The following is a 15863-nucleotide window of genomic DNA, read 5'->3' as shown; positions in this document are numbered from 1 at the left end:
CCATCAGGATCTTTTCTAACACCTTCAATATAACTACAGCCGTAGCTATCTATGGCAGCTGTGTTGAGCTCTTGTCATAGGCTAGAGCTAACAATCGCTAACAGGAAAGGGCCAGCCAAAAAGCTAGACGAGTTAAATGGTCCCGCTCAAATACACGCTTTGAGTACGAACTGCACAACCTAGCGTGTACCCGATAAAGGTTTTCACCTAGGCTAGTGGCTGCAAAAATAACAACGGCAGACGGATAGCAGCCTTGTTGCGATGTAGCAGCTTCTGCCTGGGCCAAACGGCGTTGGTCCCAGGACCAGCACACAACTATGAGCAGCCCTGTAGGTTGATCATTAAATTCATTATAACGCAGACCTCGTCAGCTCTGCTTGATTTGTTGAGCCACGGGCGTGGTAGCATCTTTGTCGTGGTTTAACCACCGCCCCCCATAGGAAAGATAAAACAGTATATTCTGCAACAAGGTTCCTCGTTTTCCGCATGTCTATCGGACGCCGTCGTCACGATAAACGTTATTACCTCTACTAGCTTTATCACAAAGACGCAAGAAGAAAACTCGACACAGATGCCGCTGCGAATCGCCCGACGCAAAATCATACTAGCTTAGTTAAGCACAAGGAGCAGCTAAATACATGAAGTTTTGATATACGTTTCAATTTGTCCACTGCGTTCTATACAAGCAACAAAGAGACTATACTGATAGGTAACAGTTGTTCCAAGGCGACTTAAACCTGGCTTGCAGCGATGACGGTGGAACCTAAGATCGCACGAGCTTTAGGCCCGATGGGTTCCGTTAGATATCCCATCAGACGGCTGGCTCCCAGCATGAAACGAAGTGTTTCGAGGTTCGAATTCGAGCCCAAAATACCGCGTGATGGTGGCACCACCTGCATCGGTCCGCTTAGTCTAATCGATGTGATACGTGCTATCGCTGACTATTTTTGTGTTGAAGTTCACTTGTTCTTATTTCAAATGTAGATTTGACTCTTCGAGATGACCTCTCTATCTCTTTGCGGCTCAACATGGCCGCCATATGCCAAGAATGACTCTATGGACTACTATGGCCTCGTTGGTGGTGGCTGGGCAGCAATGAAAACAATCCAACCACGCCCACTTGGTGGCACTTTTGGCGTCACATGGAAAAAGGGGTCGATAGGGAACGTCAACTTAATTCGCGCTTACATAGACCGTTGGTGGACACAGAGTCGCATCTTAAAGATCTTGGGAAGAACCCTAGAGGGTAGCAACCCATTTAAGGGCAGATTCAATTCGGCTTCTGTTGAAGTTCAGGAGCAGTGACGAATTTGCCCGGTCCCGGTTCAATCAGTAACTTGCTCTTGAATCTAATGCGAAATGATTCATAGGTACCTAGGTGAATTCATTACTCCATTTTGACTGGACGCGGACGGAGACTCAAAATCTTCGCTGGATGGTGCACTTTGCGTTGAGCCACACGTATCGCAGGTATTCCATCCATCTTAGCCACACAAGTTAATCATCCCAGGAACAGGCTGTAAAGCTTCCAAAATAGTGGCGTCACGATAAGGCGTCGTTATCTAAAGGTATCGTTACGAGATTCGCAGATGTCCATCTAAGGAAGCTGCCTTTAAGCTCAGATTATTTCATGTATATTTATAAAAGCAACACAGACGATGCCGACCCCTGTAGACGCAGGCTACAATGAACAAATGATAATTACTGGATGAACTCTATAGGTTGGATAGTGCCATTGTCGAATGATAAGGGCGACGGACTGCAAAACGACGATGTTGACAATAAACAGGAAGTCCCTTCTCCAAAAAATGTTTACTTCGTGTATCCCTGCTTGCATTTTTCTTCTCTACCGTTATCATGATAGCATTACTACGGCATATGATTTATAAATACGAGCCCATGTTCGTATTTCAAGCGCAAGACAATTCCCGCTTCGCTGTGGTCGATTCTTCTAAAAAACGAGACTTATCGGCGCTTTATGAAATTCATTACCGAGTTTATCTATTTGTCTACCTAGCGTACGAGAGTCGAGGGAGTTGCTGCCGCTTGAGATTGGTCTGTCTGTCGTTGAAGCGTCAGAAGGGGGTGCAATTTGTATAAGGTAGATTTAGCTTGGGTGACACTGTGTGTCCTCGATACCTGTGGATCTGTACTATCGGATCTCTGCTTGCGATTTGGTGACACGCGGCGGACGATACAACGACAACGATGTGTTTTTTAATACGACTTGGGGGGTATATGACAGTAAGGCGTGTGAAAACGGCAACTTGGACAGCATAAAAGAGATTTATAATAAATAACGACATGATTGTGTGTTTAACTTTATGGTGGAATGTATATTTAGTTTTCTAGTTAGCTCACAAGAGGGAGTAACTATAGTTAAATAAGCTGCCTTTAAGTTTTTTACTTTTGTTGGGCTTGCAAGCCAAACACGCAGCTACGGCTGTTATCTTGCATATATATATATTGTATATATATATGTATTATTTACAATGCAGAATGCCATCACACACGTATACTTTGCCCCCGACACCTAATGCTAAATGTTTCAAAATTAATGAGCAAAATCTGCAAAATGAGCAAAACCGACTGGATTTATTTCTCGTTGGTTGCGGATAAAGGTGATCGAAAACCACTTCGCCCGAACTAGAGTAAAGGGATCGTTTGAAAAGGGAAAAGTTTTAAGCCTGTGAGCGGTGGAAGGACTTATAGGCCACTGTGTATGGTAGCATCCTCATAAGGCTTGTCAAGCTTGCACTCGAATATAATCAAATAGTAGCATTTTACGTCCATTTCGTATTTCACGCAGAGAACTCGCAGATCATTAGATGAAATATATTACTGCAACCTAACACCTTCGTGCCCAATATTCTCTGACAGAATGAGTCTCAACACGAAAAAAAAACAAAGTTCTTAATAACTTAACGTAGATGATACTAAGATACAGGTAGGAAAGGCTAAGGCACATGTTGTCATAAAACGGGCCTGACTAGATACGATTTAGCTATACAGTTAGGAAGGTCTGTACGAGTTCTTCGTATGAGCATATCTTTAGATGGAGGGCAAGGCCACGCTATGTCTATATAAATATTCAAGTGGGATCGTTCTAGATCCAGCTATTCGACGGTGGCTAAGACAGCCACCGCCCAACTATCGAGAAAATGAGCCAGCAAACCACCAAGTATAACTTAGCTGAGATGCAAAAGCCCGCGAAAAGAGCGACCTGGAGGCCGAATTCTGCCCGCCTATTTCTTCCTGCCTTTCTGTGTCTGGAGCTTGGCTACTCGAACTGCTTTAGAGGAGGCGGGTTAGACCCGCTAAGAGAAAAGCCTTGGTTGCTGCACGCTTTCTAGTCCATCCTACCGTTTCCCTAAACAGCAAGGCCACACGTTGACCACTGCCGTACGTCGCTGCCGACTCCACGATTTGCTCAAGCAATAACTGTGTGAAGGGAACCAGCTTAATGAAACTTCCCATAAAACCATTAAACAGCTATAGCAACGACAGGAAAACGCCATTATACTGTATAAGTCTAGTAAAAATCGTTGCTTGTATCGACTGTATGCATACATATACCATATGAAAATACAATATATGAGCTGCCATAAAAAGGTTCTAATGCTAGCAAAGCTTATCTTAATGGAGCAGGAATTATAGCGATAGTGCAACGCCTTACATATATGTATGTAGGCTAGCTGGCTCGTTTCTGAACTGGAGATAGGCCGATCATTGTCCTCGTTATAGAAACCTATCATGTATTGATTTCCGTACGGAACTGCATTTTTATTTGCTCGAGACGTACTAGTGACGGCGACATAACAAAATAGGCGAAGTCAATTTAATTATTGCATAAGCCATAGACGACTATATCATGTAGTAGTTACTTACCATTAATGAATCAATTCGAGACATCCTTTTTGCTAATAAACGCTTCCAATTTCAGGTCCGGAACCATCGTTGAGCATTGGAAACGGCTTATTCCAGTATAAAACTGAGAGTATCTATAGCCAGTTCCAAACCTAGCCCATTTTAGATGCCCTTAAGCTTAGTAAACAAGCACGTCATCACCGCTCCAACTCCAGAGCCTTTTGCTACTCTGGGATAACGAGACCTTTCAATAATGCGTGGATATTGTTAGGCCAAGATCTGTATGGCCGGCACCTGATCGCCGGTTGCGCCGCTAAAGGTCCACTAGGTGATCCACTTTCGGCGGTCTCCCTTTAGTCATAGCAACTTACAACTATCTCAGAAATGTAAAATGTTGTACGGCAGCGTTAATTACTGGTCAGCGATGGACCGATTGAATATGCGACGCTTTCATTTTGTACACTGACATACGTCAACCTTCAACGACTGGTACGGCCAGCGCTATCGTTACAACAAACAAATAGAAAATCTATTGAATTGTTCGTCTCGGTACTGATATCCTGCACGTTTGCCTCCGTCATTTTAAGCTGTTAGATTTACCTACTTAAACAAAGCAGGAAAAACTGCTTTTCCCGCACTTGAAAGATAAATATGAAAAAAATATACAAGAGGGCGGGGTGGAGGTAGAGGTGTTGGCGATCAGACGCGTCCATTGAATTTGAAAACGTAATCACGAAGACACCTGGTTGCTAGTCTTTCCCTTCCTTTCCGGCCTAAATGGCCTGCCATGGAATATACGGTAGAGAACATCGCTTTTTCTTCCTTGATCCTTTTGATTGGCATGCCGTTAATCACTACGAGAGGTGCAATTCATGCTTACCGGACATGCTGCTAACAGTCGACGTCGAAGAGAGGGCGTCTTCTGTCGAATCCAAGGAGTTGGAGTGGCCATTCGCAAGGCGTCGATGTGTCCGCGACCCAACGCCGAATGCATGTAATGAGTTTGGCGCTGTTAAGCCTGATAGCTTGGAGGCGGTGACTGTAGCCGTGTTTGGCGGAATAGCTGAGGCTGTGCCGGTTAGCATCCCGCACAATCCTGTTTGCCACGGTTTGAACGCGGATGACCTGAACGACAAAAAGCAATGAAAGTTACAAAATTGTTATATGCATTTGATAGCCTTCGCTTAGCAAACGACAGCGTTATAAAATATTCACGAAGTTGATGTAGATGATGGAAGTGATCCGATGAGGAGCCTTAAACATCGACGTTGCCAGCCTTTCACTACCTAGAGCAAGACGTGCCAGTCTGTACCGTGTCAGCGTAGCTTACTCTATCGTGCGCTGCGCCTAACACGACAGACGGGCTCTAACGTGCTCGTGATGTAGCGTCTGGGACATATCGATTTGGACTCTTCTGGAGTTGCCGATAAATTCACTAGAACATGTCCTACACCTATTCTAACTTATTTCCCGCTATCCATAGAGCTGCTCGCCTTTGTAGGCTTTCAATCGAAAGCACGGAATTCACCATAGCCCTTCGATTTGACTTCAACTCCGCTTATTTAACCTGGCCTACCCATAAATGACTCCTAGTTTTCGCTAGGCCGGTTAGTTCGAGCGGTTTCTGCTATGACTAAGAAGAACAAGTCGTGCTCCGGTGAAGCCTGGGCGGACTAAGTTTGCCAATGGACACGGAATTCTCCGCTTTGCCCTGACACACACTGACTATGTTCCTCCAACTGCCGGATAACGTTTTCGCATTGCCAGGTTGTATTTTGGCTGTGAAATAATCATTCCTGGCTTCCCAATGGTACAAGAGACAATAATGTAGGATAACGTAGGTGTACGGATGATTCGAGGCATCGTAAAGCAATACTATATAGATACTATCTGGGTAATTGTGCCCTTCTAGTGTTTACGCAATATAATATTGTGGGTCGAGAACGCTTTTGCGTTATGATAAAGAATGCAGTTATTATATATATATTAATTATAATAACAACAACAACAATGATCCACGAAACACAGAAACACGTTATGATGCGTATATTTTTAAATAAGTGAAAATATTAAGTATATTTGTTTTTCAATGCGATTTAACACAATCGTCCCCTTATTTCCAGTGTCCACTAGCAGGCACTAGATCAACGGCCGCACAGTATTATACGAAAATCGAATCTTTGATACGGTCCAAATGAATGGCCTTTGATAATAACAGCAACTGGGGAATCGACCTGGTTTTCGGCGCCATTCTAGGATGCATCTGTTTTTGACCATTGTTGAGAATTCACACGTTTCGCTGACATGGTGAACTTTTTGATTGTTGCAACCTGCCCCTGTACAGCTGACGTAATCAAGCTAGAACAGTTAGTGACCTCACCAACCTGTAGGTTAGTTTTTGCGGTAAACAAATCGCAACTTTATCTATATGTATCTAAGAGCGGCCGGCCGGACGGTCCATTTTCTAATGCTAGTTGGAGCTGAACAATTAATTCGTGATACTTTGTTTGAATCTTTCATTGAGCAACGATTTTGGCTTTGTTTGTTGTAACGAACAGAGCAGTCGCCGCTAAAATAGACGTGTTAAAACAGGTGACCTTTAATAAGTGCTATTTCTGTTTATCGACAATACTTAACGCTGAAAGTGATGCATCGTAAGTTAGGTACTTCGTAGCAAAACACCTTCACTTTTAATTATATCAATCTGTAGTGGATACTCCGGGTCATCAATTCGTCTATAATAGGAAATGCCCTAGAAGCTACTTCGTCTTGTCACAATGTTTACACCGAATAGTCAAGAAAACTGGACTTGAACCTTTCGGACACTTGAAGAACAAGCAAATGAACCTTGTACTCCGAAGCATAACTTATTATTGTCTATGTCGTTCGGTTCAATGAGGGTCCATGTCCCCTAGATATACACGATAAAATAGGCGTCAAGGATACAGTAATAATGATTTTGATTGAATGGTCACTAGTAATTTTAATAAGGCATGAGTTGCTTCCGTACCTAGCCGTTGCGGCGGCTGCCCACTGATACCAAACGGCTGGGTCGAGTCCAAGCGCAGCAAGCGGATGCTGATGTAGCGCGGTACCAGCCACCGGGGTTCCGGATGCCGTGAAACTAATCGGTGACGCAGGCGACAGCGAAGGACAGGCGGCGTCATCTGAGCGGACCTTTTTCGGTGTCGGTCGATCGTTGTCATCGTCTTCGTTGTTGTCGACGTCGTCTTCAGGAGGCGCCGGAGACACTGGCGAGGTCGGCGCAGCGCCGACGGTCACAACAACCCCACCGATATTTGTGTTGACAGGCTCGCACGATGCCGTCCTCTCCTTGCCTTGCGCCTCGATGCCGGGACTCGACGAACACTGAAATCGACCGAGATGAGAAGAAGGCAAACATATTAGCTAAATTATTGCTAGTGTTGAATCAGTTAGCGCCCTCCGCATCACGCAAATGAGGTTTAATTTAATTTTTACATAATCACAAACACGCACGCATTCGCGCGCGGACGTGCCGCTTCTCAAAGCTGTGCGACAGGAACATTGAATATGCACTGATAGATGTTTCCGACCGAGAAGTAGCACCAAACGTTCGGTAGTGTCTTTGAGGAAAACAACACCAGTTACAGTGTTGAAAATAGGGCATAGGCTAGTAGAAGGCCCTGATAGTGCAGACGTAACGTATAGCGTTGCTGTTGCTGATACTGCTGGATTTTCGTTCGTCATATGACTTGTCCATCTCGGACCTCGTTGCGGAATTAAGGCGGCAGTGTGTAATAGTAAGGAAGCCGTATTGCGGAAGTGATATCAGCTGCATCTTCTGTTCGTGTAGCTGTTTTGGCGGAGTGCTGGTACGTTCTTGTGACGATCTGATAGCGGAGACAGGAAAGCTGCCCATCTATAGGCGTTGTTTACTGCATCGGAACACAGTCGCTTATTTTGTTAAAGCACACAGCGTGGCGCACACCGAATTCGATACAAGGCCGTTGACTAATAAAAATGATAATTAAAAAACCCCTTGCCGAAAGACCTTGCTTACCCACGACCCCCCGTTAGCACAATACCAATAACAGCTTTAAAACTAACATTATTCTATGGTGATCGAGCAAGTTACTATATACGAGCATTTCTAAAAAAGAAGACGCTAGCTAGCCAATGTGCAATCTTTTGTACCGTGTCGCATCGACCCGTCTTCTTGAATATTAATGACAATGATATCATTCGAAAAAGCAGTCGCTTCTGCCAATAACTAACAGTTTAATCAATTTTATGTCGCCAGTCCAGCGTTGGCAAACGATCGCGCGCCTGAAATGTCACTTTTGGATAGCATTTCAAGCCATCGAGCACTCGCTGTAGTTAGCTTTAAACAATACAGAGTATGTGTAACAGTCAATGAGCAGACTAATTTCTATATTATGCTTGTCAGACCCCGCTGGATAGCGAGAGCTTCGAAAGACTATTTCAAAAACAAAGCACGCCAAGCAGTCAACTCTGAGTGAAACAGCGAATGATACCTGTTAAATACGAACGAATACCTATGCGATAGACCCGCTATCTGAGCATCATGTAAGTCATTCGAACTTAATTCGACGCTGAACTGGTACACCTAGAAACAAAAAGGCGAAGACGTATTTAGACACTATTGAAATGCTCTCACCGTCTGTGAGCTACATAGGCCGGTGGGCGGCTCAACGCGGTGAGGTGGACATCAAGTTTCCCTTTTGTTTCAACACTTTACTTTCAATATACAATAACAACAGGAGCAGCAGTAGCTAACAAAATACATCCAATAGTATAAAAAGCAGCGGGCGCACGCTGTCAAGAACAAGGGCAGCGTCAAACTGCGAATACCGTCGAAAACTTGACGGGCGCCAGTCAGACGCGCCTGCCGCCGCCGTAACAGGCGTGCCGTTGCAGCATCGACACCAAATCAGAAGCGATTCCGGCTGATGGCAGTACGAGCAAGCGCAGCTCGTCCATGGCATAGCCGATAATGCAGAGTTATCACCGATGCTAAGCGCAAGACGGACGATTGCGATTAGTCCGTTTTCTGCCACGACTAGTTTGCTACGCTATTCATTTTAGAGGCGAACACGACGCGACGCTTCGACGCCAATAGTAGTAGCACTAAAATATAATTAAATCTCGTCTCTTTTTTTCGCGGTCATTTGTTCGTTTTTGCGGTCGTTTTTTGCTATTCGGGACAACAACCCCTTACCACTGGGCTGGGCCGAGTGCACCAGGTCGCCCAGTTGTTTCTCAATATCGGCGTCGGCAACGACCGCAGTAGCATCGCCGCCACCCGGAATCGACATTTACGCTGGTTTGGGCGCCGCCGCGCACGTCGAAAAAGGACCGACACTTCACACAGTTAATGGCAAGGCTACCGAACTGTTAAGGCCTGGCGCTAAAATCCATCCGCCATTTGTATGCAACGTGGTATTATACTTCATATTTGTGTTTGTCGCCGTGCGCGCGTCCGTGCTTATGTGTTCGCGATTATTTAACAAAGAAAGAAAGAAAAAAGGCGATATCTGCCATCAGTATCAGGTTCGTCGTAGTCGTCATCGGCGAGCCGTGCGATTAACAGCTGTCGGCTTCACGATGTTCGTCAGCGCTTTGCTTTGGACCGAATCACAGACTGATAGGCAACGCGATGGGGAACCGGCATCGCGAACGCAAAAAGCCGGTAGAGACTAGCATGGCTGCCGATGATCTTCTTGATGCTATTATTGGCGCCATCATTGTTGGTTCGGACCGCAGCGGTTATTGAAGTCAATAGACGAAACGATGATGCCAGCAGCATTCAGCAATGCTGAACGTTGCTACACGCTTGCGTTATGACGAAACTGAGACAAAAACGTCGGCAGTAGCCACCGAAACGAGCCACTTGTTTTGGGATTAGCTATACGCTAGTGATGACACACTCGAACAACTATGTACGTCCTACTGTGTGGAGGAAAGTAGGAACCCTACAGAGGAAAGAGGAGCGATAATACATGTAATAGCTTACGTTCATAGCTATCCATATCGAGTCACTGTAGTCGCGGGAGAAGCCGTAGAAATAACAGCGATAGAGATCCTAGAGTAGTTGTGCAACACCATTGCGCGATACGTAGCTGAAACCTCTGAGTTTTGGTCAACGATAACAGCATATGCACGAGTTGTCTATGTCACAGCAATGGCAGGAGCTGCTTGGATACGTCACATATTGGCGACACGCTATTTATCCGGTGATGATGATGACCGGCGTCACCTAACCCTGATTAGACCGTTTTCGGTTATGGCGCCGTTATTACCATAGTTGACTAACAGCAGCAGCAGCAGCAGCATCAGCAGCACCAGCAGCAGTAATAAGTTTTTTGTGATCCTTTGGTTTTTCAACGATCTTACCCAACATCTATGTCTATCGTTAGAATTTTTCCTAACGATAAGCTGTTCATAAGGGTCAAATAGACTACTGAATCACTCTATGAGAACTTGCCGTTCTACCACTATCTCCGTCGACGTTTCCGCCGTAAATAGCCAGCGTGTTACATTTCTTCCGATTTTTGCGGCATCGATCCAGACTATTCCACAGTACAGCTGGTGCTTGATACGCGCTTGACGGCGCTGCTATCGAAGTGAAGGCAAAAATGTCGCCGCATACTTGAATCACCTTTAAGCTACTGTATAGTAGTTGTCAGTATGGTCAGCAAATGTCAGACGGTCGCGCCATCATTACGGTAAATAGGCGCGTCGCAAAGGCCATTGTCGTAGACGGTCAATAACAAAGGCAAACACGACGAGGCCAACAGTGACTGATGGCCGAATACAACGTCTTTATGTTGTCTACATTTTCGGACAATGACTGAAACCAGGCGCAAACGAGGGACAACACTTCGGCGCCCGTTCCCCCTCAGCAGAGAATCAGAAAGATCCGACGGCCGCCGTCTGACCGGCTCTGGGACGGTCTTATCCTTTACGATCGCCTGAATGTGAACGGCCGCATACGAGTCTATGGGTCGACAGGTCTTGTGTTTGGAACTGCGGCTTTTCGCGCATCGATGCCACATTCACACCACGTTACCTGTCGAGCGCCAGCCCATCGACATGCAGACGACAAGCGAATACTCTGGAATAAACAACCGATCGGACGAGCGACGACAGACAACATCGGCTATACGCTGGCACAGCGTCTTTAATCTTTTAATGCATGTGCATGTTCGACACGGGTAACGATTTTTCGCAGCAACGGAGCAGCGTACCGTTAATCCAGGCGCCTCTACTCATTGCTGCTATGAAACCATTACGATCATTTGTAAAGTTTTGAAAAAGTTAGCTGATATTTTATTTAAAAGGGTGCGCGCATCCAAGAAACCCTGCAACCACCCATATGCGACGTTGACAGCGAAAGGGGAAAGGTGGAAGTCATTCTACAATCCTGCCGTCGCTGTTGTTGGATATCGACTACGCCGTCTGTCGCTGCTTGAACTAACGACGGCGCCTCGTCTGTTTATTTATTGACAGCCCGTTCACTTCATTTCTGTCTCTCTCTACTTTCTCTTTTTCCGTTCAACTCTTAACAAGGAATGTTTATGGTCTTTTACGTCCGACGCCTTATCCATTAAGCACTATCCCAGACAGCTGGCCTTCACCACGAAACACGCCCGGATTCGAACCAAGACCAGCGCGTGTCCTTAAGTTTAGTAGGAAAACACCTTACTTCTGTAACGGGGACATTGTTGAATCCTATCGATACTGAGTTCAGCGACTGTTTGGATAGGCAGCCAAACAAAGTAACCCGGACTATGGCCACTGTCTGTTTTTCTTGTTTTAAGTTACTTGTTTACTTGAACCGTTAGTTATTGCTTCAGACGGCTAGCCCCGGTCAGCACGACAACAGCGAAACAGTGTGTCTACGCCCGGATTCGAACCCAGATCACCAGATCGACCTATGTAATCTCTCTATCCGTCGATGTTATATTTCACCTTCGAATGGTACGCTAAATTAATAATAATTCTATGAGACCACAAAGCTACCGCTGATATTGTTGTTGCTATTATTACTATAGCAAACATATCATAGATTATCTTGTTCTATTCGATCGAAATAGACATCTAACGTTGATTGGTGAACAAGCTTTGATCGAAAGTCTCTCCCGCGACCCGGATGGATACAAATATGCCGCACTGTTTAAGTGCCAACCAACCAGTGAGCCTATTAATGTGTCCATTAGTCAGTACGTCTGCTTGCCTGTTTATGGGCTGTATCTATATCTCGTTTGAAAGGCTACGGTGTCCTTCTATCATCGCATGGCGTATCTCGTGCGTGTTGTTTTGGCCTACCGCGCCTGGTCTAGTGGATCAGGCAGTCACTAGCAAGCGAGAGACACGCCAGCGACAGCGATGGTGATTCGAAGGGACCTTGGCTTTGTAGTAGTCGGTGTGTTGGCCGGTGGACGTAGTTGCGGCAGTGATTAGCGCTTGACGCCGCCGTTGCTCAAAAACAGCAACAGATAGCACGATAACAATAACCAGCACGTGTAATGTGACGTCAGCGGTAGGACAATTGGTTGTGATTGTGGCGCGGTTTACACTTTAGCGGGCTGACCAGCTCAATAACTGGCTGAACGTCTGGATTTTTTCTGGTTCTAGGACGCTGGTGATTTGATCGACCTTAAGCGGCCTTGTCCACCCAGTCTCTCTAATCGTCTTTCGGTTGAACTATGTATGACGGTGTGGGATAGTTGTCGATACCGAACCCAGTCACAACCACCGCGCGCGTTGCGTCGTTGGAGACACTAGTCACCATTCGCGATGCCTGCTGCTTCTGCTCCTTGTTGTCATGTAGCGGTAGATACGACTAGCGCTATATGAGTCAACAATAAAACTGAATACGACTGCAACTACAAATGCTCACGACAGCCGTAATGGCTACAAAAAACGCGGCAGCTGTCGCCACACTAGGCCTCAAGATGTGCTGCAAAACGAATAGGTCTGCTGTTCTATATCAAGGTGCTAATGAAATCATTGCACTGCATCGAAAACGAATGATAAGGAACAATCACTCACGTTACGATCAAATGTTCCAACGAGACATAACTAATTCTTGGGCATTGTTACCTTATCATGTCACACCATAATCATTATTTGTTCAATTTGGTCCTGAATCAACCACATGGAAATGACTGGGAATCGCTTTAGGCAATGCTGAGCGTGCTGATTCTTCTCACTATATGTTGTATAGGAATCTAGCTAACTTATCTCCACTTTGGTCAGCCGAGACAAGGTCTATCGTTCGCTGTTCCAACAGCTAACTGGTTGGTAAGTCAGGTAGGTCAGTGAACTGGACATCGAGTTACTTCCTGCTCAAAGCAAACAAAAGTATCTAGGACACTACAATCAGACATTTGTCATCGGTTTTAGGCCCGTTCGAGACTGCTCGACCCGTCAACTTGGCCTGTTTGCAGCGTCTTTGTCGGTGACAGAGAGCCGACTGGCTCCGTTCTACCAGCAGAGCCTGCAGACAGTAACGGCACCTCCCTCCCGGAAACAATCCAAGTCTTGACCCAGGTTGCGGCTACTAGCTGCTGCTTGGGTCTCGGCCGTTACCGTCAACTGGCGTGTCTCCCCCGCCCCCGACCCAGAAGGAAAAAGAGAAGGGGCAGCAACCCCCCAAACCACCCAGCCCTCGCTCCGACTTGCTCCCATCGCCAACGAATGTTCAGTCAGGCGGGTAGCAGATCCCAGGGTCTGTTCGAGTGTCGAGGACGGCTGCTGCTCCGATGAAGGCAAGAACGCCTAGGCCTGGGTTACCTCTAGAGGGATGCTAGTCGTAGTGGTCGCGGCAGCAACAGCAGTAGACTGATCATCAGTCGCAAAGAGGCGAAAGGGGCATTGGCGAACGAGCAGGACATGACCGACTTAGGCCAAGGCCCGACAACCGCTGGTTTTCCCTGACAGCACGAGAGGAAAGGGAAGGCATCAACACAAAGCAAGCAAGGCAACCAATGGACCTAGTGCTGTTACCGTCGATGCGCTTCGAAAGGTGCGTGCCGACGACAAGGCTTCGCGTTTCTGTCCCTTACTAGCAAGAATTCTGTGAGATGGCCTCCAGCCATTGCGAAAAAGCATCCCCATAGGTAATACGTTTGGTTCCTGCATAGTAAGTAAAATAGCCCTCATCAAAACGTCCACCACTACGAAAAGCCTGAACGATCGTCTGTCCGCACCTTCACCTTAAAGCCATAACATAAGCTAGTGTCTAAATAGAGAGTCCGACTGAGTTAAACTTAGGGCAACCACCAAGGCTCAGGCTTGTCACGCCACCAACTTCTGAGCGCCAATGCCTCGTCCAATCACTAACGTGGACCGGTTTATACTGGCGAAGAAACTGCCAAACGAACGCCAGCTGTCCGCTCTTCGCAGACGGTTTGTCTAACTCGACAAATATGTACATGTGACGACCCCTACTTGCAAACCTGACCTAGGTTAAAGGAGTACGCTATGTAGACTTACATGCAGAGAATAGTAGTGTCTAGCAATTTGTCTTGAAACGGTACGTCTCAAAATGAAAGATTGAACATTTTGCTGACAGTGATTAGTAGATGGTATTATTATATATAAGTACTTGTTGATTTGAACGTCTCCTTGCTAGGACACCGATTTCCAGTCTTGGCTATAAGGTCAGGTCAAAAATCGCAATTGTTAAAAATGTAAAAAGAGCTCAACTTCGCAGATTTACCTATCGTTATCTAGATGATAATTGTAAGCGCAAACACTAATGTCACAAACCCTATCGAGATATCTTAAATGATACCATTTCGAATAATCTGTCATATTTACCTTGGCGCAATCGGGCAAAATTCCAACTAATCCATAACAATTGCTTAGATCTTTCACAAATAGAGAAATCCTAATTGATCGAAACGATTAGTTTATCTACATATATGGATACTATTAGCACTACTTACCTTACGTTTTAACGTCTCAGCAGAAGCATCTGCTGCAGTAGTTCTGTATTTAGAGCCCCTTAAACTCTGTGATACATATGAACGGGCATAACTTCGCCAGACTAAAGCTTCCCCAGACAAAGAGATAGAAAGAGAAATGGGGCCAAAGCCCTCAATAGATGTAATAACAGCTATAGGGCCAGATTTAGATTAGGTGCTTTAGTTAGACTGGGTCTACTTTTCAGCATGCGACGTACGAGAAAGAGTAGACAGGACGGCCAGTAGCAACCAGCAGCAGCTGGCCAATTGGCCGCTGGCGATTGGCCTGGCACCGAATCATCAGGCTGGCTGTATGGCTAAGGTAAAGGCAGTCAGCTTCAGCCATGGTACCACCCCCGCAGCCAGCGGTAAAGTTCGTCTTTTGGTTGTTCGTGGGTCAGTCGTGTATGTGGCGCCGCTAAGTCGGCGGTGACGTAGGAGAGCACCCGAGGGGTTTTTCGGGTTTCAGGGGCACCTTGCCCCTGTGCGATCGATAGCGGCGGCGGTGGTGGCAGGAGACAGCCTCTAGAGGCTAGGCCCCGTTCAGACCCCGCCGCATTACCCCCGGGTTTCCCTATTTCTCTTTACCCTTGAGCCCTGGCAGACGTGGATCGTCTGCTATACTAACAGCGGCTTGCAGTCGAGGTCCTCATGTATAGGCCTCATAGACACAGCAGACCTGCTTGATTGCCAGCTTCCTGAAGGTTCGCAGAACCGTGGGCTTTGGGCCTGGGGCCTGGGGCCTGGATTGAAGGTTTGGAACAGAGCCAGTTTGAACCAGACTGCAGTGCTGAGCAATGCCTGTGTCAGTCATTTTCTCAGTTACAACAGAAAGAGGGAACTATGAAACAGATATATGCATAATTCCCATGCCCGTATTTATCTACTTTTACATGCGGATCTATTCTACTGTACACCTTTAAAAAAAATTTCGTACGAAAACTGCTCGGACCTATTTTTAATATAAAAAATCCTGCTAAAGCCAGTTAATGCCATTATTGTTCTTGCAAAATATAGCTA

At 46.1% G+C, this 15863-nt stretch overlaps 1 protein-coding gene across 2 annotated transcripts in view; it reads right to left on the bottom strand.

The window, feature by feature from the left end:
* Positions 1 to 15863, bottom strand: part of Snoo (Sno oncogene) — a 66643-nt gene that overhangs the window by 14759 nt on the left and 36021 nt on the right. For both annotated transcript variants that reach the window (XM_022812078.2, XM_086992217.1), the window contains 2 exons: positions 6878 to 7236; positions 4748 to 4992 (listed from right to left, as the gene is read on the bottom strand). In XM_022812078.2, coding sequence (XP_022667813.1) covers positions 4748 to 4992; positions 6878 to 7236 — 604 coding nt within the window. The remainder of the gene's footprint in view (positions 1 to 4747; positions 4993 to 6877; positions 7237 to 15863) is intronic.

The sequence above is a fragment of the Varroa destructor genome, unplaced genomic scaffold, assembly GCF_002443255.2.
Source record: "Varroa destructor unplaced genomic scaffold, Vdes_3.0 BEIS01000006.1, whole genome shotgun sequence".
Lineage (NCBI taxonomy): Eukaryota > Metazoa > Arthropoda > Arachnida > Mesostigmata > Varroidae > Varroa > Varroa destructor.
This window is presented reverse-complemented; position numbering and strand designations above follow the sequence as displayed.